The sequence below is a fragment of the Procambarus clarkii genome, chromosome 27 (assembly GCF_040958095.1).
Source record: "Procambarus clarkii isolate CNS0578487 chromosome 27, FALCON_Pclarkii_2.0, whole genome shotgun sequence".
NCBI classification, from domain to species: Eukaryota; Metazoa; Arthropoda; class Malacostraca; order Decapoda; family Cambaridae; genus Procambarus; species Procambarus clarkii.
In genome coordinates this window covers 11,655,858-11,680,856 of record NC_091176.1, presented here as the reverse complement: position 1 = coordinate 11,680,856, position 24,999 = coordinate 11,655,858, and the positions used below count along the sequence as shown (strand labels likewise).

Sequence of the window (24,999 nt, the reverse complement as noted above, 5' to 3'; positions counted from 1 at the left end):
AACAAAGGACCAAAGTCCATTCCATACACCTGCCAAACCCCATTTATGAATGAAAAACGGTTTACACATGACTCACAACTGATGTTGTCCGAATACTTCCAGAACAAGTGCTTCGCTGACAACTTTTGTTCGAACTGCAACGATGTAAATGCTTCAGCCACGTACTACAAATACAAATAATCGGCAACCTAAACATCTAACCTAGCCAATGCCTAAATATGCACAATATGATAATATATAATAATAATATATATATGAGAAAAGTTGTTTTCAATGAACAGAATGTTAAAATTGATAAATGCGTTTTTGGAGTCAACCGCTGGATAGAATGGACATGGTCTGAGGACGGGTTGAACTGCAAGGTTCAAAGTAAACAAAGCACTGAAATAGCCAAGCAACTTTGCAAACAGTTCACTCAAAAGCTAGGTCGAATCTCTCTGCCCAACCACTTTGACTGAACAATAGTGACTGTCTCACTTCTTGCAGATCAGCATTAAATCCCCAACTGTCTAAGTGGTTGATACCTGGTTGATGGGGTTCTGGGAGTCCTCCTACTCCCCAAGTCCTGGCCTGAGGCCAGGCTTGACTTGTGAGAGTTTGGTCCACTAGGCTGTTGCTTGCAACGGCCTGCAGGCCCACATACCCACCACAGCCCGGTTGGTCCAGCACTCCTTGGAGGAAACTTATCTAGCTTCCTCTTGAACATGTCCACTGTTGTTCCGGCAATACTTTCTTATGCTCGCTGGGAGTATTTTGATGGTTGAGCACCATTCCTTTCCTCGATCCTATTCTTAATTCCTATGCAACTGTATAGTTGTAATAACTTTGTGCTTTCTCCTGATAATTACCTTACCACCCCCCCTCCCTTTCCCACCCCTAGTTACAGCTGGCCACCAACAGGTGGCAGCACCACTGGGTGCTCCTGGCTTTCATGTTGTCATAGCTTCAGTCAATCAGTCCTGTCACTGATGTTTGTGAAAGCAGACCTCTCCAGTTGCTGCATTTGGTGAATCCCGATTTTCTCAAAGATAAGTGTGGGTCATCCTTTCGAATCTGTCCTGTGGGGGACATTTGCTTTGTATATTGTTCCTGATTTGGTTTTTGCTTCAAGAGTATGTGTTTCAAGCCTCACTTCTTTCATGGACTTGGTCTCCTCTTTGCCTTGACCTGCATGTGTTTGAAGCAGCCCTTCCCTAAGCACACATTTAACACAGCCCCTGCCCTGACAGTAACTTCTCTGATGGGTTCAGGAATTTGCCCCCTGAAAGGCTGGCCTCCTGTGTAGGGTGCCTCACCCTAGGTAGTGCACAGTTTTTTTTAATACTGTTTGGGATTTGTTGTTGTGGGGTGTGTTGGGATTTGTATGCTTTTATATATGGCATGCCACTGACGTCCTTCATAGCCATGTCTATTATGTTTGGTGTTAGTTCTTCTGGCGAGCATCCATAATGTTTGGGTGTTCTGCTTTTGTCCTTATCTTCAGGCCCCTGACAACCTATGCTGATCTATTGTGTGACTCGTTATAATTTGACCCACTGAAGCCTGTGCTCTTTGGTTCCGTTCTAGCCAGCCTGTGGTCTACCCTCAGGCCCTGATATTCACACGTTTGCAGCTTTGTCTGCAGTGTTTTCTAACACGTCATGGGCTGCTATTCAGGCTTGGGGTTTTTTAAGGTCTAACAAGAGTCCTGGCATGGCAGCTCATTACCTGGTCATTGTCCCCCATCAGGCTTGTGTTGCCTTGGGTCAGGTTGTCTGTCCTGGAGTCTCATCTTCATGAATTTTTTCATTCTCCTATGTGGTAAATCCTCCATCCATCTACAGTACTCTGTTAGTAAGACACAATGTTTTCTTTGAACCTTGCAGTTGTCTACAATGCTTTATTTATTTTCTGAATGTTTTCTCAATGAGGGAGATCATAACAATCCAAAACCTGTGAGGGGGTCAGGTTCTGGCTCTGGTCCCTGGAGGCCATACAGGATTCCTAAGGATGACAGGAGTCGGTAGGGAGGAGCTATCTCGGCAAGCTAGTTTCAGGGAGCCACCGAGTCCCTGCCAGAAAGAAAGGTTTCAGTACAGTCAATGCTGGTCTTTTTTAAGTTGAGGAAATACCGTATTTATGATTATTCTTGATACCCCAGTGTATCTTATTATGCCCAAAGGTAATGAAACATGTACAGTAACATTTTTTCAACATTTTAATAAAAATTAAATGTTTAGGGTAGAATCACTTTAACAAGCATTTTTTATCACATCATAGTACATTAATTTTATAATTATGTAGTTAAGAGTAATATACAATCTTTAAACAATCACACAAGTAATATCACCTTTTTTGGAGGGCCAAGTTACCCAAAGTTCATTTTTTTCTTTGGAAAAATTGCAAGCCAAATGTAAGGGTGCAATTGTTAACATATAAATGATCACAATCAGTTGGATACAAAGAATTAAATTTATTAAATACTAAGCTATATTATTAAAGGTCAAATGCAATACAAAATATAACGTTAAGTTGTTATATGGTAGATTTGTGCTCAGATGGACAGATTATTATCAAACCCCACCTTCAGTCAAAGAATTTCTGTTGCACGGGAAGTTGCTATTTGTACAACACATAATCATGAGTTTATAAGTGCAAATAACAAACACATTTTTGTACACATGTTAGTGCTGTACCATTAAACTGATGACTGATGAATGCCTACTACTACAATCACCTGAAGTTACTGTACAGTATTGTTAATTTGTAACTAATTTTGTATATAATTTTTGGCACTGAACTCAGATTTGGTGAACACAAGGTCTTGTTCTCCAGACGTTTTCACTGTTTCTTGGCATTCTTATCCAATGAACTGACCTATTAGAATGAATTCCTTCTATTGTATCCAGCTTTCTGGCAGATCAAGCTCTGTTCAAGTGGGAGTCCACTGTACAATATATATCGATGTATTGTAATATATTACAATACAATAATTCATCTTTACAAACAATTAGCAGTGTCAGTATTCAGAAAAATATTTAGAGCAGTGAAATACATTATCAGTTGTGTAGTACAATACGTTGACAGAATGTAACAGCACTAACGTGGTCTCTCTCTGGTCATCCCATAAAACATATGCAGTACATATACAGTACTTTAATTTTGATTCAGAGATAATTTAGTGGCTGAGGGAGGTATCAAAATTAAGTTTAGATTTTGCTCTTTCTGATGTATATTTCATAGACTGCTCTTTTATAAGCTCCATTGTAATTAGGGATATTGTCTGTCATGTGTTTACTTGTCGTAGCTGCGTTTGTTACCATACTGTACTTGAAACACATCTTTATTTCCATTAAATGGCTTAATGGCAAAGGTATCTTAATTTAAATATTCCCATCATCTTTTCCACCAGACTCCATGTTTCACTTTTGTATAACTTCTTGAAATTGCTTTTAGTCTTCAGAAATGATTTACAAAATACAGTACTGTATAAATTTTGTTCCAAAATCCTTATACTGTACATTTTTTTTTACTTAACTAATCTTTTCTCATATGATTTGCTCTTATACTCCACTGTTCCTGTCTCTCTCCTTCAGTTTGCATCCAGATTCCATTTCTTAATTTTTTGTTTCATCAGTTGCCCTAATCACTTGCTTTTCCCAGTGAAGCACGTCATTGTTATGTTTGTGCACTACCATACTCTAACTTAGCTTCCTGAGCAAAACAAAAAATATTGTTTGTATACACCACATTGAATGTAAAATTCATCAATTCAGTCTCTTGGTCCTAGATCTTTTCATTTCTATTTGTTCTCACCTCTTCTATCTTATACCATTCATTATCACCTTAGCACCACCATGCTTCTTTCTGCAAGGATATAATTGAGCTGCTCTGCCCTTTTATCATTTACACACTATCAAGTACACTTAACAGTAATTCCTTTAAAATAGGTACACACAACTTTCCTTCATTGCACATGTTTTTCATTTTGCAGCTATTGTTATATATTCCTGGTACACCATATACTATACACTCCTGTCATACTCAGGAAGCCTTCACACACTCACATATACTGTGTGTGTGTGTGTGTATATATCCTTCAGTTTGCATATATATATATATATATATATATATATATATATATATATATATATATATATATATATATATATATATATATATATATATATATATGTACCTAGTAGCCAGAACGCACTTCTTGGCCTACTAAGCAAGGCCCGATTTGCCTAATAAGCCAAGTTTTCCTGAATTAATATATTTTCTCAATTTTTTTTTCTTATGAAATGATAAAGCTACACATTTCATGATGCATGAGGTCAATTTTTTTTTATTGGAGTTAAAATTAACGTAGATATATGACCGAACCTAATCAACCCTACCTAACCTAACCTAACCTATCTTTATAGGTTAGGTTAGGTAGCCGAAAATGTTAGGTTAGGTTAGGTTAGGTAGGTTAGGTAGTCGAAAAACAATTAATTCATGAAAACTTGGCTTATTAGGCAAATCGAGCCTTGCACAGTAATCTGAGAAGTGCGTTCTGGCTACTAGGTACGACACATATATATATATATATATATAATATATATATATATATAATATATATATACACACACACACACACACACACACACACACACACACACACACACACACACACAAAAAAAAAAAAAACATAACATAACATAACGTGTAACATAATACTCAACTTGTAGCTTTGCATCACCTCACCCTCCACCTCAGAGAACTAATGGAGGCCAGAGAGAGAGAAGGATAGGGAGAGAGGGAGAAGAGGAGAGGTGGATAGGGACGGGCAGGAGAGGAGGGATAAGAAAGGTAGAGGAAGAGATCATCAAGGCACAAGCCTTAGAGCATTACCTTGGGTTACTTTCTCCTCGCAATGGAGTTTATATATTCAGGGCAATTGTTACATGTTTGTATTTGATTTCATTCATGTGCAAAATAAATAAATAAATGCATATACAGTACATGCATGCATTTAAGCTGGTTTGCTTCAGTCCAATTCTAAATAGTGTGTTGCCTGTTTAGTGTTTCTACATTTTAAATACAGTACATGTATTTTCATTTTCATTTGTACATGTGCTTGAATCTATGACCTCTTGTTCTTGAAGTTACAGGTTTCAAGAATTCCTCTTTGTCAATTTTGCTGATTCTGTTACTACCTTGACATAGTGATCATATTGGCTCTTTTTCTTCTATCTTCCAGCTTTGTCATATTTAACACATCTAGCCCTTATTTTTAAGTTCTGGAGGCCATTTAGTGGTATGTCTGTGCACCTTTTCCAATTTATTCATGTGCTTCTTGAGATGTGGGCACCATACAACCACGGCATACTCGAATTTTGGTCTAAAAATTCATGAACAATTTCTTTAATATTTCACCATCTACGTATAGTATTTACCCAAAGGGCACAATATCCAGGAGTGGCGCCAGTTCAACATCGAATCATTGTTGCCAATATTTATTCAGTGATAATACTTTTTTAAAAATGTATTTGTGGCAAAGTGTCAGTATTCACTGAAACGGCAAACCTCTGTGGTTGTACACATGTGAAGCAGAACAGTATGTAGTCAGTCACTATAGGCATTATGAGCAACCCATAGTCTTCCCGCTTTCAGATAATTTTTCTTAACTATACAGGATCCATCCATTGCCTTTCCTCCTAAAGTCAGACTGCCTACAGTAAACACTTTGCCAATCACCTTTTAATTATAAAGGTTTTGTTATAAGAAATGTTGACAAACATTGTGTCTGTGATTTCACAACTACAAGTTGGACTGTTTGAAACATGACAGTTGAATTTAAATATTGTAATCACTGCCAAAATCAGTAAAAATACAATTTCCTATTACCAGTACTGTATTTTGGAATTACAGTACAGTATTTTGCTTTTCTTGGAAATAACAAATTTACCTGAATTTACCCGAGGCCACTATCTCACTAGTGGCCTCAAAGAGGACAGGAAATCAGTGACTTGTCAATGGCCTCACCCCCCACCACCATTTGTCCTGATGATTTTATGCAGCTGGATCTTGAATTGAAGCAATGTTTCAGCATTTACAGCTTCAGCGGGTAGGCAGTTCCATGGATTAACTCTGTGGGTTGGTTAAAAATCATCTGTTTTTTCTTATGTTGTAGTTTCAGCTTGAAGTTGTTGCACCGTGTATGAGTTACATCTGATCTTTTAAAGATGTGGTCTTGATCGATATTTTAAGTTTCAGTGAGATCAGCCGTTATGTCTGGTTTGCAGTGTTGTTAGCCTTGTGGCCCTCAACCGTTCCGGGTATGAGAGTAAACTTAGTTCTGGGATGATTTTTATCACCTGGTGTTGACTTTTTTCGAAGGAGATGCCTTTGAAGATGAGGTCTCTATGCATGGATACAATAGTTCAAATGAGTGCACCAGAGTTATATAGTTGAATAACTACAGTATATTTTTTCTTGTAGTCAAAGAATTATTTGACTCAACTTAGGTTTTTTTTTTTAACTGCAAAAAAGTGACTGGTGAATTGACTCCAAGGTCTTTTTCTTCAATATTCTGCAAGATAATGTTGTTGATTTTCTAGTTTTGATGTGCATTGTTATGTCCCACATGCAGTCTTGGATTTCTTTATATTATAAAGTATTTGCCAGTCTTCCTATCATTTGTGAAATATATGTATCTTTTCATTTCCTATTTTTTCATAAATATTAATGTCAAATGCAAATTTGACGTGATTTGTAATATTCTCATCTGTCGTTGATGTATATGACAAAAAAGGTTGGCCCCAATATGGTACCTTGTAGTCCCCCACTCACTACATTTCTCTAGTTAGATTCATTTCCATTTAAGATGATTCTTTGCTTTCTTTGTTTTAACCATTGTTTTGCCCATTTTAGTTACCATTTATTCCATGTGCTTGTAATTTTCCTTGTCAATCTTTAATGTGGCACCATATCAAAAGCTTTAGAACAGTCCATGACACTTTATTTCTACCCTTCTTAAAAATGCTTGCATATGACCTTTAATGTTATAATTGATGACTAGATAATGGAGAACTTAATGGCATTTGTATATACAGTATTGTAATTAAACCTAAATGTAGAACATAGAGATATGATGCTGAATATTAGTGAGTTTTATATTATACAGTATATAATATTATATGTCCTAGAAGCATGGGAGAATTTGTTCTTTGAGGTACAGTACTTGTGAATCTTTTGTAATAATCACTGAGAACCATTTATGGGGAATATCTCACAAATAACAAATAAGAAATAAAGTGTGTGTGTGTGTGTATATATATATATATATATATGTGTGTTGTACCTAGTAGCCAGAATGCAGTTCTTGGCCTACTATGCAAGGCCCAATTTGCCTAATAAGCCAAGTTTTCCAGAATTTTAATATTTTTTCAAATGTTTTTCTTGTGAAATGATAAAGCTATTCATTTCATTATGTATGAGCTAAATATTTTTAAATTTGAGTTAAAATTAACGTAGATATATGACCGAACCTAACCAACCCTACCTAACCTAACCGAACTTATCATACCCTATTCTAAACTAACATAACTAAATCAATAATTTATGTTCTTAATATAATATAATAATAATATTTAAAAAAAACAATAGGAAACAATTTATTGAAAATAAAGAAAATCACTCGGCTATTAGGCAAATTGGGCCTTGCATAGTAGGCCGAGAAGTGCATTCTGGGTACTAGGTACGACATATATACATAATGGCAGACCAGCTAACTTTTGCATACATGTTATGAATACTTAATGCATTTATTTTAATAGGTAATACAGGCACTCCATTGCATTGCAGGGATCTGATTCCAGCTGGTAATATATTTTGCCTTTATTTCTGGTATACCTGTATATATTTGTTATGAGCCAATGTATTTGTGATGAAAATAAATTGGGGGTCACTACCTGTACGTTAGGAAACCTGTGGCTAGTTCTAATAGTTATTCTACTCTCGGCCCGGCCCTATGCCATCCTTGGCAAGTGATCAGCCCGATAGACACATTCTGTCTGCAAGTCTATATACTGTAGTACTATACCTGTATGTCCATTGGTCACAGCCGATAGCTTCCAGGATAAATTCCTGTGGCAGGACAAAAAAGGTTTGTAAAATATTTTCATTCACTTGATGCCTTTGTCCACTTATTTACTGCTAGGTGGACAGAGTCATCAGGTGAAAGGAAACTGTACTAAGCCATCTCTGTTCTACCTGAGAAGTTAACCCAGGACCTTCTGTTAAAGGTCATAGACCGTTCCAACTATAGATTGAGCAAATAATGAAGATAAAACTCCCTCTTTTGGGTAGATATTTGTATATAATAATGTATATGAAATAAAGAACCTGTAATTCTGAGTTAACTGGACAAAAAAACTATTGCATTTCAGTATTGTATGTGCTTTGTAATAATTAAGGAAAATTAATAAAAATAAGGATATGATTGTTGTATAAATGTTTTCATCTGATAATGAAGAAAAGAAATTATCAGGAGAAAGCACTAAGTCAGTATGACTATATAGCATCCTCTGGCAATGTAACCCGTCCTCTCGAATAGTACATCACATTTTGACGTATAAAAATTTCCCCCAAGGGCAAAAAATTTATGTGCTAAAAATCATAGCGGCTTGCACAGCTGACATGATGTCCTTTTTTTGATTTATGGGGCCTTGGTTAGGTTTGGGCATCTTAGTACGTCAGTTTAATGATGTTGTGAACTCTCAAGAAGACGGGCTGGGTAGTGGAGGAAATAAGATTTTAATGAAGTGAAAAAGATAATAGGATCTAAACAAGGATGCAAAATAGTACTGTACTTAAAATATGCCTTAATCTAAAGTGAAAAGGGTAAGAAACCTGTATCTTTCAGAGCTGTTGGTTCCACTGATACAAGGATTGATGTATTCATGAAAAGGTACCAAGATGTGTGTTCAGGATACATTTGAAATGGAATGATGATCAAGTAATACTGAAGGACAGATTCCAGTGCTTGGCCATGTATAAATTTCATAATAATAAATAATAATAAATAATAATAATTATAATACAATGTTAATAATACTGAGCGGTTAAGTCTATAACTAAACATAATAAAGAACATTATCAGTACTTAAACAGTACATTATCTTACTTAAACCTTGACTGCAAAATTTTAAAGGTTGGTTCACTAGCCTTGAGTAAAGTGTCCTGAAATCATTTATTACTGATATAAAGATGTAGTACAATAAATAAGATGTCTGTACTGTACTTTGATGATAAAATTATACATACTCAAGTGTGAAATATGATTAACACAATTTTTTGAAGAAAGAGAAACTATAACGGTACTGATGTCTGGATACAACAATTTAAAACAACAAAAATTGTCTGAAGTTAAATTACCACTGGTATTGTTTTACACAATCCATTCCTCTATATTGTAACTACAGTATTTAAACTTACAGTATATAAAATGGCTGAAAGGTGTGCAAGCCTTGCATAAATTATAAATTCTGTTCAAGATTAGTGTTTCTACTTTAATAGGACAATTAATATTTATTCACTATAAAAACTCAAAGTTTCCAAGTTAAAATAACACAATTTCACACTCTTACACAGAGGTGCTTTCTCAAGATAGTGTACAAGCCGTGCAGTTATGCCTCAGGAATCAAGGATACTTCAATCTTAAGCTGCTCTTTCATTAAGTATTTCAAGTCCTGTTACAGTATATTCTTAACTGCATTATAGTCATCCCTCAATTTATGGTACAGTAATGTACCTAAAGAGCTGCCAGTAAAGTTTAACAAAATGTTTGTATATTAATGTCTGTTCTGTTGACTTGTGTTATATAACTGGACCTGCATTAATTCCTAAAGTAAAAGGTTTGATCCCAAGCAGATATGTGCCAATATCCATTCTGATTCAGCAAAAATTCTTTACTTTCAAGTTTTTATGGCTGGTTTACTTTAAAAACCAGCCATATGATTGTTAAAAAACAGACCCATTAACTTTTGATGCACAAAACTAGTTCTTAGTATATTGACTAATAAATTATGGAATGCATTTATGTACTCTATTTGCAAAATTCTATGTACTGTATTGAGAAATGCACTTACAGTAATTTATTTTCTCTGCTTACCTTAGCTTTCCTACATGCAAATGATTAAAAACTGCATTACATACATCCTTCATTTAAAATAATGTTACATACTTTGTGATAGGCAATTTTTCTAGTATTATAATTTTTGTTTTCAGTACTGTTGGTCTAATACAGTGCATACTATCTGTACAAAGAAAAACTAGTTTAAGAAATCAAACCATACACCACAGTTTTAAGTCTGCTGCTCTAGATTATCATCACTAGATGATAATACTGTAGTTTGTAAAGATATATTTTTAAAAGTACAGTATTTTAAAGGGCTAAAATCACATTAACGTTTAATCAAACTATCTCATTAATTTAAATGGTAAAATGATTGTGTACTCACCTAGTTGTGTTTGCAGGGGGGGGGGGGGAGGTTGAGCTTTGGCTATTTGGTTTGTGTGGGGGTGAGGTTTTTTTTTTAGTGTTCTATGTAAGTTTACTGATTAGGTTTTCTCTCTGAATTTTGCAATCTAATAAAAAAAGTTGCACTAGAATATATAGTTTAGGGTTGTATAACTGTAGCACCTTTGATTGGTGTGTCAGTTTACACAAATCACTACAGTAGTAAGATTGGTTTACTGAGCTAACATTTACTGCAACATTTATGTTGCTTTCAGTTGGGCTGAAAGTGATAAGAGGGACCGAGTCTTACTTTTCTCTGCATTACAGCTGAAGACCTTAAATAACGTACATTACATAATCCATTGCTTAAGCACAAGTAGCCCAAGTGATATACTGTACTGTACAACTGCTAAGATGACTGCAGAAACAACATTAAATAACATTTTCAGGTGATATGTTTCATGTGGGTTTAGTTGCAGAAATACTATGTAGGTGCTTTTCATTCTACACACATGCTAGCAACACTACATTGCAGTGCTTGAACTCGCCACAAAATACTTTGTAAGATTCAATGTACTGTATCCAATTGTACTGTATAGATCTTTAGGTAACCTTATAAACTCACAGAACAGAAATAAGATTTTTCCACCCAAAAAAAAAAAAATTATATAAAATTATTTAATATAAAAAATTATATATTATTCATACTGTATTACCATTGTGGATTGAAGATCTTTAGATATTAATAACAAACGTGATAAAAAAAATTATTACACATTTATTCAAAGATCATGAGATAAATTAACAATAAATTAAGATAGAAGGACTATTTTCATATAGGATTTGATAAAAGATCTTCACTGAAACAATGATTCAATTGTACATAAAGAAGAGGAACCTACATATCAAACCTAATGCTTTCGCGGGCTGATTCAGTCCTGGAGATCGAACGTGCAGTAAGATAAGTAAAATTAACTGAAGTTTGCTGCATTTATTATCTTACCTGTAGATGCAGTATGGCTTGTATTGTAAGAATTAGGGTGGCCTGTAAGCATTAGCAATTTTTACTTATGAATACACTTCCATGTAATAGATATAATCATGATAGGTTAATTAGGGAGCATACTTTCAAATAAAAATTTTGAGACATATTATTGGCAAGATTTAAAGCTCATACTTTTTTTTTTAATGCAATTTCTTCTGAATATTTGATTTTACAGTATGTTTATTTAAATCTGATTACAAAGTTTGAAAAACTTTACTTATACTGGGCAAGAGAAATAGGTGGTTTACTCTCATGTTAAGATAAGCAACACCCTTCAAGTGGCACCGTGTCAGCTCAGTAGAGTTCTCTATTTCACGGAACCCATTTTTTATTTTATTTTTTTGTTCTGGCCACTTTCTGCCTAAACCTAGAAAAAGGAAAGAAACACATGTTAAACATAATAATTTTTTGTAAGTAAATTCAAACCATAAAAGTGGTAAAAGATGTTTTAAGCAAGAGAAGCTCTTGATAGCCAGGGGTAGGATGTTCTAGTTCATAAGGCTACAATGAGAAAGCATGACAGTAATACATTTATTATCCTATGGCACATGGACATTGACGTGTAAGAAATGAACATTATTCATGGTTCTAACTAAGTTACCAGTTTACAGTACAGAACTGTATTTTGATGAGTATTGTAATAACATAAGTTGAACTCCTTTACTATTAAATAAATTATCATGTCTGAAAAATAAAATTGGTTAACTGCAGCTTGTGTTTTGTAATTGGTTTTGCAATACAGTATTTGTAACCTTATACTGAATATGTCAACAGTGCAACAGGGCTCGCAGTGAGAACTTTTCTGTTGCAAGTGTTGAAGAATGAGAACTTTAGAGCTCATTTAATATAAATAACTAGGAGGATATCTGAAGACTGATCAAGTCTTAGTTTTTACATAACGATCAGTTAAATTTATTTTCACAGTATGGCCATGCGCTAATAATACTGAAATAAAAATGTAAGATAAAATAAACTAAATTAGAATGAAATTTTGTGAAACCAAAAATTTCAAAGTGTCTTAAAGACAATGATGAGGAAATAGTGGCCGCTTAATATCTCAAGCTTTCCACACTACAGCTTCCTTAAGTCGTGAAACTAGTATTACTGTAGTTAATTTAATATTGTGCATGCCAATGAAATTCTATAATATTCTAAATTATATTATACTGGCATTTAAGTCTTGGGCCAGGCACTGGAAATGGTTAGGACATTCATCACCTCTATATACCAAGCTACAGGTTTTCCACATTGTTGTACTGTATTTAGAACTTGGTTGACATCCAGCTTTACAACCCATATGTTGCTGCTGCTGCTGCTGCTTATTAAGTAAATATTCATAAGGCAATGAACTGAAATTTATAATATCGATAATTTTTTTTTTTAGTTCTGTACAGGACTATATTACAGGGATCAGTAGTGTGTTGCACTGAGTTAATGAGCAAGTCAATTCCCACAATACTCTTCAGTTTCACTAAGATGATAATGGCTTCACAAGACTGTCCATTGTACAGATAAATAATTATGCAGTCTAAAGATTGTTTCTGTAAAATAGTTCATAGAATTCATGAAATTGTGCTAAACCTAAACTGCATACCTTTATAAGAAGCACATGTAACAGGAATTTTATACCACATAAACAACAACATATATTGAAGCTTTGGTATATCATACAGTAATCTGGATGTGTGCATATACAATGCAACCAGTCACTTTAAAGAATATGAATAACAGTTACAATCAATAGCATCCATGCATAATATTTAAACTGTACATAATGAGAATACTGTACTGTAAAACTTTATATTGGCAAACAAAAATTATTTATAGGTACTGTATATAGCAGTTTTACAGAATTGTAATGTTTTGTATTGTCTGCAATATATCATATTTTATACATAAGTGTGTAGGATTGTATCGTGTCTCATTTGTACAGCTTCATAAACATTATAGTTTCTAATAAGAATAAATCCATTTGTATATTGGAGTATGTAAATGTATCAACACCATGTTTATATTGCCAATTACTATGTTAGATACAGCTCTTACAAATCACTATACTGTACGTATAGTAATATCTCGCATTTGCGGAACCCAGTTCAACAGAGAAACAATACGATTGAACCTGAAGACATTCCTTGAGCATAAACAAACATCGGCCCAACATCCTAAAGTGTGATACAGTACAACATTCAATTGTGAATAGGGAAAACATTACTGCTTATACACAAGCGTTATGTTATGCATTTGAGTGCACTGAAAAAATGTGAAAAGCAAATAACCCATCTAAAATTTAACAAGTAAATGAATACTATATGTAAAGGTGGTTAATAACACTTTACTGCTAATCTTACAACATGCTTCTTCTAGCTTAAACATTACCTGAGCTAACTGAACCTAATTAGACTATACCTAACCAAACATAAGCTCCACTTGTTTGTTTGGGGCCTAGACAGACTGTCTCCCTGACACACTCACTTCCATTGTCTATCTCTAACTCACTCATTCCCTCACTCGAATATGGGGTGAACAATAAATTAACCACTGCAGCCCTCAAATCTTCCTCCATCCTCCCAAAGCTACTTACCTGCATACACAATTCAAACCATTCTTTCCATTTCCTCCCCCAAGATGTATAACAGCATTTTCTTTAAAGTTTTGTTGGTTATATAAAAAATTGATTACTTTTTCCATGTGATTTTACTATTAAAATATGTGGAATTATATGTCCTATCATGTGCTCTAATAAAACAACACTAGGTGTAGCATACACGAAGAAAACAAATTGCTGCAATATTAAGTTGGATGCACTGAGAGGGGTCCAACTCAATTGTTCCAGGAACCGAGATATCACTACAGTATTTATTTTAATTATTATTACAGAATTTTGTCATGCTATTAAAATCCCATATGATATCCTGAACATGAGAAAATAAAAGACACTTCATGTATTAATTATGTGCAGTACATTATTAATTGGTTTTGACCTTCAAGATATGCCAAACGTTTTACCTAGATTCATTGGGTCCAGTTATATATCCTTTTCACTTTGAATGATTTTTAAATATTAAAGAAAATGTACGAAAGTGTTGATGGCCTAAAATTCGTAGTAAGTACGTGGTACTGTACTTATAAAAGACTGCATCTGAATATTCTACTACAGTAATGTCTAATAAAATTTTGTGATAAAATTTAGATTGGTTGATACTTTTAACTGAATTTCATGTTGGAGGGAGGGTAGAATTAAGCTGTGGGAGAAAATGCATTGCATGGAAATATACTGTTAATACAGTGGAACCTCTATATTCATCATTATTCTGTTCCTATGTGCCTGACAAATATGGAAACAATTGTTCCCATAAGAAATAACTGAAATTCAATTTATGAGTTTTCAACCTCCAAAAAATACATAAATAAAAATTTAGTCAGAACATTCCTCAATACAGTAAAGGTGGAAATAATGATAGAAGCTGAAGAGGAGGAAAGGAATTGTATTGTTTAGAAGGGGAGATGCCTTCCATTACAATATCAGGTAACTTTAATTTTGTATTTTATATATATAGAGAGAGTTCTTATATTCTTATACAACCACTAGCGCGCATAGTGTTTCGGGCAAGTCCTTAGTCCTAATTTTCCCAGGAATATGACCTGGCAAATCGTTTAACAACCAAGTACCCATTCACTGCTGGGTGAACTGAGGCTACAATTGAGGATTGGCACCCAGTAAATCCTTCCCAGCCAGGATACGAACCCAGGTCAAAGAGCTCACAAAACACCAGGCGAATGCTTTACCACTGCGCCATGGGGACTGTATTAATCCTAACGATTGTTGTCATTTTATTCCCTATGGCGACAATCCACTAGGACTCTGTATGGGTAAGAACTTGTCCAATGTTCTGTTTCTGTCTGCTTTTATAAAAACTTTCCTGAAGTAGCCAATTACATTATCATTGAATGCATTTATGTTTTGATAAACTATGGTAATGTTTAGGTGCCACTTTTTGACCATATTCTGCATTTTGGCCTAATTGGAGAGGATTTCCTTTGTCAGTGGTAGAAATGGTGGCAAATATGGAAAATGCTGATGAATATGGGAGCATTATCTGTCATCAAAACATGATGCATATAGGGACTGACGAATATAGAGGCTTCATTGTACATGAATATACTACAGTATATGGCAAAGGTGAGATGATTGTCATGCAATGCATGCAAGATTATTTGGTTTACAACACATGGGCACACAGGGTGGGGGGTGCTTATTTACACCTTTGGAAACATTGCTGCACCTGCAAGTAGTGTATGCTGCTGATTGAACACTGAACTTGCTATATATGTGCTTAGTTGTACACTGAGAAATAGCTTTATATTATAAAGAGCAATAAGAATAATGTGAATGCTTTCCAATGGATGTATATATCTCCTATTTAGATGACTACAATTACTGTACATATTATATTCTAGGCAAGATTTGTATTAGTGTTTGTACTAATAAAATAACTGATGGTATTGGTGAATATTATTTCACTACTATTTCTCCAATATTATTAACATTTTTACATCCATCCACTCTTCTAAGTTCCACATATTAATATATGCTCTCTATTCACTGAATAGATGTTAAACAAGATCACATTGCAGACAATAATCAGACTAATGACAAGTTATTACGTATCTCACTCCCTCCTTAACAAGTAGTTTTATATAATAATACCACAATGATACTTAAAATTTAATTGGCCCATATGTACTATGTTGGGTAGGCCAAAACCTTGTCCCAGTGTAACCTCCTATTCACCATATCTTATTGCATATGATATAGGCTTGCAGGCTTGCTGCATATACGGTATATAATGTATCAATTCTCAAGTAAAACCAAGTTGGTTAAATTGGAAGTAAAGACTAGGAACACAAAAGTTTGACATACCTTACAATGTATATTAGATACGAAGTTATACATTACACAAGGACTAGTCTGTACTGTGGACCATGTTTGCTCGGCACATGACGAACATTGTTCACAGCAGTAACTGAACCTTGTGTAGCCTTTATCCTCACATCTTTCTGTTCAGTATTTGCCTATGTCCACAGTCTTGGAAGATTTTATAGTTATCCAGAAGTGTTCTTTATTTAATAACATTTCCATAGCTTTGGTGTCATTTAGAACACAAGAAGGCTCTACTCATATACAGTACTGTAATTGACTTTAGACATTTACTACTAGAACGTATTCTTTACTTTTAAAGTAATCTAATGATATGCGGCCTTTATTCCTCACTTCTTTCGTTACAATAGTTTGTCAATCTACTGTGAATGATACATTAAAAAGCATTTTGAACAACAGAGCATGGTTATGTTACTAAAATAATGGATAGATGACTCAAGTTATCGAATGGTGTTCTTTATGGTTAATGTTTTGAATAATCTCTTAAAACACTTTCGGGTTCTGATGACACTAAAACGTTTCATCCGATTGCTATTCATAAACATTTTAAGGATTGCTGAGAGGGACCTTGCCAAGCCTGCTAAGTTTACATTTGGGAATGTGCAGAGAGGAGCAAAATCTATTATAAAATACTGTACACTTTTTGTTTTTGCATGTATTCTCTAGACAACTTATGTCTGAACATTTTGACACCAAATTTATAGCTATAACCCACCAAATAACTTTGAAAATTTAAAAATGATTGTAAAAAACTTTTGTATTGGTGAGCGTCCTGTGAGAGGGAGTCTGGAACGTCTACAGTCAAGAACACGCAGAGAGGCGGCACCACTAAAGTGTTAAAACAGTTTATTCCATGTCATACGTACTGATAACCAACAGGTTATATTGGAAACAGGACATCTAATACAAATCGACCCCAAATTTTTTAATACTGTAATAATTTTGTAATAAAATTATAAATATTGAAATCAAGTTTAATATTAACTTCATGTTTATCAACCTATTTCTCAAGTTGTGAATAATTCAGCAGTGGTGTACAATATCTTCAAAGCCTTCAAAGGTGTGCAGCCAGTGAAATATATGAAAGCTAGCAACAGAGGTAATATATGAAGAATTTTTAGATAAAAGAAAAAAGAATGTGGAAATTTAACATACTGGTAAAAATCATGAACAAGTTTTGAGAGAATAAGGATGACTCTAATAATGTAAGCATTATATATAATAAGTACTGTAAAGAACACGAGTGACCCTAGTAGAACCACGATGTTCATTTTGCAAATTGTTCCCAGTGGTTATCCTCATTACTGGTCTGAGACTGTATTGTGTACCAGCTGAGTGGAATACTGTACACTGGCTGGCATTGGACTACCAAGGACTTTTGATTCTTAAAATATATTTAAATTATTAATGTACAGAATTGGATAAGTTTTTTTATATTTAACTATATTCAATTTACTGTTTTTGGTCTAACACTGACAGACAAAAAATCGATGCATTTGACTGTACACAATGTTCCATACTGCATTTCTTTGGTAAACCTTTACTGCTACAACACTACAGGCTGGGACAAACTGCAGTTTAAGCAATGCATTAATGACCAATTATATGTCTAAATGATTTCAATTACATATCAATGCATTGTACACTATTGTAGAATGTGCAAGCTGTGAAGACTAAACCACACACCAGAAGATGAGACAACGACGACGTTTCGACTTGAATCAGAATCGATCAACTTAATCACAGTCGATTTGATAATGGTCCAGGATGGACTGAAATGTCGTCGTCTCCTCATCTCCTGGTGTACGGTTTGGTTTTCCTATCTTCACGCATGTTATTATGACTTATCGTCTGAATATGCAAGCTGCTAGTCATACATATATGCAGAGTCCAATTACCTAGACTTAAAACACCTATGGTTGTTTTGATTTACAGTCCCTTAAAAGTTTCTCACTCAAAGCTAGCCGACTCCTGCCTAACCATTAGGGCGTGTTTAGGATTTTTTACTACCTGTGGATGTTCTCGCTGAGGAATGTTGACGGGCAATCCAAGCTGTTTCTTGATGTAGCGAGCTACTAATGCTTGAGGATATTCCTGCCACTTGTTTAGTGTCTCCTTTGGTGTGGAAACCTAAATATAGAATGAATACAGGTAAGTAAAGTACACAAACCACTGGTATAATAAGAGAATGCAGTCAAGTTTCAAATTAAGGTAACTTTTACAGAAAAACTAACACAATTTCTTTTAATGCTTAAGTTACATAATAATGAATTGAACCCATGATGGAATCTACAGACCAAAATAATTTTATTCATTTAAAAATTACATTCCAACAAGCAATATATAAATTAAAATGTTTATGACCAAGCAAATTGTGAATAATTTGTTTCCCCATGTTAACAACACAGTACTAGAGTCCTAGTACAATGTGGCACAACTTTACTACTTATAATCCCTACACAGTACTTACTAGTATTCATATTTTTTTTATTTAATAGAATTTGTGTGGACTACATAAGTAATTGTTAAGCACAATTTTAATTTGTTGAAGACAAAAAGGTGCTCTAAATCGAGTACATTACCTGATCTCCATGCAGACGATTGAGTAGCGTAACACAGACGACGGCAGCTTTGATGCCTGCATGGTGGCAAAGTGCAGCAAAGCAGAGAGATTCCATTTCCATGTTAACAACATTAGCCTCATGAATTTTATTGAGAAATGATAACTTGTCAGATTCGGTGTAGTCACAGAAAGCTCCATCTAATCTTCCCTGACCTAATGAATGCATAATTTTTTGTTAATTTTTGTAAACCAGGGAAATTTGTAATGTAGAATATAGTACAGTATTACATAATTTCAAAAGTTAATTAAAAAAAAGTAGTTCCTGTAGTTTGCATTCTTAAAAAAAAAAAAATTATAATTATTTTGGACCATGTATTATTGCTTTTTGTGCAAGAAGCATACATTATATTGACAGTGTATACAGTTGGGGCAATGTGGCAAGTTCTTAATTAAATCAAATAATACAATGCAGCACAGTTTTTGTTCCTGGGTAGTAAATGTTATTTTCTGATTGCTTATTATTGCTTGATTTTCTTATGCCTCCAAAATATAAAAAATGGCTATTATTCCCCTCAAACTTTTCTCTGACCAGTGCCTATGGCATCTTGAAGGTACTGTATTTGAAGGCTGCCAAATCACAATCTAAAGCTGTGGCACATTGTTTCATAAGTTGCCAGCTTCAGGTGCCTTCATGACACCTTCTATAAGCTTTCCGAGGGGAATAATAGCCACTTTGTATACTTTGGAGGCAGAAAATAACTTACTACCCAGGAAAAAAATGAACTTGTTATAGTACATAGTGTCACATATATGCTACACTTTCCAATTTCGGATATGCCTTTATATACATGGATGGTGATATGCTAAAGAAATTGTTCATGAACTTTGTTTGACCGAAGCCGGAAATATGCAGCAGTTGTATGATGCCCATATTTTAAGAAGTACATCATCAAACTGGAAAAGGTACAAAGACATGCAACTAAATGGCTCCCGGAATTGATGGGCAAGAGCTACGAGATGTTAGAGGCATTAAATATGCCTGTGACAATGTCGATGCCAAGTGATGTGGGTATGTTGGTCGACAGGAATCAGTTCACCCAGGGCAGTCCTGAACACAACACATGTTCCAGTGGGAACAAATGGCCCAGTCAGTGTAGACTGTGATTTGTCTTATGATACTTCGTGAAGTGTTGGTGATTGAACTGACGTATTCCGGGATGGCCAAGATGAGTTACGAGACAGAATTAATGTCCATCTGTTAAGGCTTGTTATAATTGAAGCCTGTGTGGAGGCCTGCCAGAGTGTTGCTGGAGACTCCTGCCAGTGTGTTGCTGGAGAGTAGAAGTGGTGTTTTGGCACCGTGACGATACTGTGTAGGACTGGCCCATGATTTACTGAGAAAGGTGAACTCGCTGGCATGAGGACCATAGAAAACAGACTCAGGGAGGGAACCTTGAGGTGTACGAAAAAAGATAGAAGTGGATTCACTGGGAAAGAAGATTGCAGACGTTTTAGTTTCCTATGTGAAAGTGACACCTGCAGTGTTATGTCATGTACATACAATAAGTGTATATATATAGTTAAAAAGTATTCTTGGTGATGGTTCTGTTTAGTGTTGTTTACTCCCTTTTCCTTTAGATTGAGTATTACTGCCAGTTCTTAATAACTTGCCTATGACTCTGGGTGGGATGAAGTAAGAAGAGGCACTAAGGCCCTATATACAGTTTGATAATTAAAGAACCTAGTTACTGGCTAAGTGAGGCCGTACCAATGCGAAAACTAGAAGATAGATGAAAAAGAGATGATATGATCACTACATACAAAATAGTAACGGGAATCGATAAAATTGATAGGGAAGAATTCCTGAGACCTGGAACTTCAAGAACAAACAATATACTATATATAAGAATATAAGAAAATTCACTTTCACTAACAGAGTGGTAGACGGTTGGAACTAGTTAGGAGGAAGGCAAAACAAAGTACAGTACTAGTACTGTAGTTTTAAAACGTCATATGAAAGAGTGCTGGGAAGACAGGACACCACGAGTGTAGCTCTCATCCTGTAACTACAATTTGGTAATTTTACATATACACATGCACATGCACACACAGATCATATATATGATTGAATGACTGAATTTGGTTGGGAATAAATAGGAGCTGCTTGTCATGGGCTAGCAGGCCTTCTGCAGTTTATTTTATTTTTGTATCTTAACCTTCAGCCAAACAGTTTTTCCAGTTTTAGTTATGTGCTGTACTGGTTGGGGGTCTTCTCTCAAGATTCCCAAAACACTTGAAGTTCACGTCCTTGGAATTTTGTTAATAAATATGAGCATTTAACTAGGAACAGGGTATAATAGCTTGCTACATAAGAAGGGTTTAGAGTTGTGGATAATTTGTTGACCCTCCAAGTCTTGTCTCAATACCAAGTTATCATCTCATCTCAATTATCCTCTTTTTGTAAGCAACTGTACTATTTTGCCCTTCATAACTCACCAGTAGAAGTGGTACATTGTCTGCGTATTATATTATACTGTACAATAATTAAAAGACATGCAGCATTAGTCTATAGAACACCATCATATTGTACTAACCTTCATAGAAGTCATAAGTGCACATCGTCTTTCCAACAGTCACTGTGAAAGGATCATCATCATTATGCAGGTTTTTAAGGTCATTGGCCAACTGCCTATCCAGGATGGCTGGCCGCCGCTTCAGCTTACCAAGCACAGGCTTAGAAGAGGAAGGGAGAATAATTAGATATGATCATAGGTTTAGGTCCCTCTCTCAAGATATGGTTTGTAAAATTACAAAAAGAAGATGAAAGAATACTGTAGGGAAGGTTATTATAAATATTGTATTATAACCATCTAACTGCCGAAGCCGTAAATGCCAAAACTGAATCAAACTGGAAAAGATCATTAGGGCAAATGGGGGGGGGGGCCTTTGACAAGCTGCCAGCTTCCTGTCTTCATCGAGGCCGCTAGTGTTAGTGGCCCTCAGGTAAAATACAGGTATAGTACTTCAACAAGCCGCCAGCTTCCTGTCCTCGTCGAGGCTACTAGTTTTAGTGACCCCTCTGGTAAAGTCAGGTAAAATACAGGAACGTAGCCACTAGATTTAATGACCTATGGAGGGGGGGGGGCAGTGGCCAGGTTGTTATATCCGGGAAGGGGGGGGGGGGAAGTAAAATTTCGGAAACTGTTAGTTCATACAGTAGTTGGGAGAGCAACAAGATGGATGGTGGGTTGGTAGGTTGGCAGGGATGGCTGGCTGGGTGGGCAGACAGGGTAGATGGGTAGGTAGGTGGATGGCTGGCTGGCAGGCAGGCAGGCAGGCAGGGTTAGGAGGTGAGTGGGTGGATAGATTAATTGGTGGCTGACTGACTGACTGGCAGGCTGGCTGGGTGGGCAGGGTGGATAGGTAGATGGCTGGAAGGCAGATGGAGTGGGTAGGTGCACGGGTAGGCACCTACCCACCCTGGCCTAGCAAGGGCATGGTTGTCACAACAAACATAATAAGTGTCCTCCAGTTTAACGAGTACCGAACTCTGTAAGCTCACTACCATATTCCGGATTTAACGGCCATTGACTCAGTAAATAAGGCGCCTGTTAACAATCTAAAATTAGGTCGCTAGAACCGGCAGGACGGTAAATAATGGGTCTTTAAATCAAGTGGATACTCTGTACTTCAACATATAACATTTAATAGGTAAAATTTTGAGTACCTATTTTAAATTTTAACTCCTATGAGAAAATACATAAACTTGAACTGGGATTAGAAAAAAGAATATTCTCAATTAGTTACAAATTGTTTTAAGATGCAACAGTAATTATGTTCTCACCAATTCGAGGTAGGGTTGTAATAAGCCATCCACGGCACTCTCGGTAATCACCAAGTTTCCTCCTTCAATGCCAATGCCACCGCACGTGCCCAGACGGAAGAAAATGGGGTCCTTACACTTAGCATGGTACATTAATTTGATCACTTCATGAAGGAGAATTCCCACCGAGGGAATCCCCATTCCATGAGAGAAGCACAGCACTGGCCCAACCTAAAATATAGTTTACAGGAGCACATTAATCATTAAGAAATAAAAGTTTTGTATCACAATGAAAGATAAAATATGCAACAATCAATGAAATGTGTACAAGTCTTCAAACTTAATACATTAATTATAAGTGGCTCTTTGGCATCCTTAATTGCACTCAACTCTTTAAGATATAACTATAACATGCTCGTGTCTCAAGCTAGACACAAATACAACAAAATTATTAATGATGGTAACAGAGTCTATTTCATGTGGATTCCATCTCATGTTGACCTCTGAATGCATAATAGAGCTGATGAGTTAACCAAAGAATCTGCCTTTAAAGGAGAAATTAAGTATAATCTTGGATTGCCAATAAGCAGTCTAAGAGCAATAGAACTTCAACAAAATCTTGTAGATCTGAAACAAAGTGAAATCGACACCAGTAATTCCCATCTATCATCATACTATCATGCAAGACGGCTTAGACTTGGTTACAAGTATCTCTGGGAATTCTCATTATCTGCTGATGTGGACCTGACCAAATGTAAACTGTCAACACAATTATTCGTACACCCTCCGTCACTATGTGATGGAGTGCGAAAAGATACGCGAATTCAGAAACAATTCTATAACAAATGTTCCAGAGAGGTGTAAATTTTTCATTCAAAATGATCTGCTACCAGAAAACTTACCCAAATATTCCCAGTTTGCTAACTGTAGGTAGTAACTGAGTGATTGTGCTAACTGTAAGTAGTAACTAAATGTAACTGGACTGTAACCTATCCAACGCTGCCCACTGGATGGGGGGCGGTGTGCAGGACAAACATATCAATTGTGACACTAGCTCTCCACATATGTCAGTTGCTTAATTTAGAAACTGTACTTGTGGTCGATCTCGAACCAATTGTTGATGTGACGATGTGCATTGAATTTTGTAACTAGCTCATCAAGATTGTAACTTGCTTAGCTAAATGAATTGTGGGGTTCAGTCCCTGAGCCCATTATGTGCCTCTGTAACCCTTTCCACTACCGCCCACAAGATGGGTATGGGGTGCATAATAAATGAACTAAACTTGTTAGGGTGCTTCGTGAAGTGAAGAAATTTGCATTTACCAAAAGAAAATTATACGTACTTTCTTCACAACAAAAATTTTGCAAGATGCAATGTGATCAAGTCGAATTGAGGGAATGAGAAGGAAATAAGATATTCATGCTACATCATGTACGTGAAAGCAAGCAGCACGGGCTCACCATAGCCCGTGCTGCTTGGAACTTGTTCCAGGTAGCGAATCTTAAACAACAACAACAACAACATGCACAAATATTGCTCTACTAATGCATTTGTTTTATTAATTGGTTTACTTATATACAAAAGTAGTTTACCTTATACATAGAGTAACGGTAGGACCGGTAGGAAATATCCAAGAGTGTGGTTCCTGCAGGTAGCTTGTAGCCTATCTCATCCATGAGGAAGTTAGCGAAGTGCTCCATGCGCTTGGGTGTTCCTCCCATGCACACGAACCGTACATCGCTGAACATCTCCACCAGGTCGTGGGAGCCAGACCCCAGCGCCAGGTGGTACAGGATGTCTTGTTCCATCTCTGCGATGTGTGGGTTACGCAGCCGCACTGAGCCATCTGGGAATCTGAAATAGTTGTTATTTCATATCTATAGTGTTCGATAATACTTCAGTGTATTGGATGGTTTTCCTGTTAAGAGTATAAGGTTGACTAGAAGAGTTATGAACGGGAAAGACTGTGGTCTTCATTACCATAGCATTTACTAGACCAGAGAAACAATTACAACAACGATTTGTATTTCAAGAGTGGCTTTGTCATCCATATTGACACCCTATAGTATTCTGTACGTGTGATCACATCCTAAATTAGCTTAGCCCAACCATTTGGGCTCGACGGTAGAGCGAGACCGT

General features: G+C 35.8%; 1 protein-coding gene across 6 annotated transcripts in view; it reads right to left on the bottom strand.

The window, feature by feature from the left end:
• Nucleotides 1-2,179: 2,179 nt before the first annotated feature.
• Nucleotides 2,180-24,999, bottom strand: part of LOC123762660 (uridine phosphorylase 1) — an 80,957-nt gene continuing 58,137 nt past the window's right edge. For 5 of the 6 annotated variants that reach the window (XM_045749313.2, XM_045749311.2, XM_045749310.2 and 2 more), the window contains 5 exons: nucleotides 24,453-24,714; nucleotides 22,881-23,090; nucleotides 21,631-21,769; nucleotides 19,056-19,249; nucleotides 12,051-18,603 (listed from right to left, as the gene is read on the bottom strand). In XM_045749313.2, coding sequence (XP_045605269.1) covers nucleotides 18,424-18,603; nucleotides 19,056-19,249; nucleotides 21,631-21,769; nucleotides 22,881-23,090; nucleotides 24,453-24,714 — 985 coding nt within the window. In that variant the 3' untranslated portion in view covers nucleotides 12,051-18,423. Of the gene's footprint in view, nucleotides 11,899-12,050; nucleotides 18,604-19,055; nucleotides 19,250-21,630; nucleotides 21,770-22,880; nucleotides 23,091-24,452; nucleotides 24,715-24,999 lie in introns of those variants that run through there. The other variant, XM_045749308.2, reaches the window with a different exon arrangement.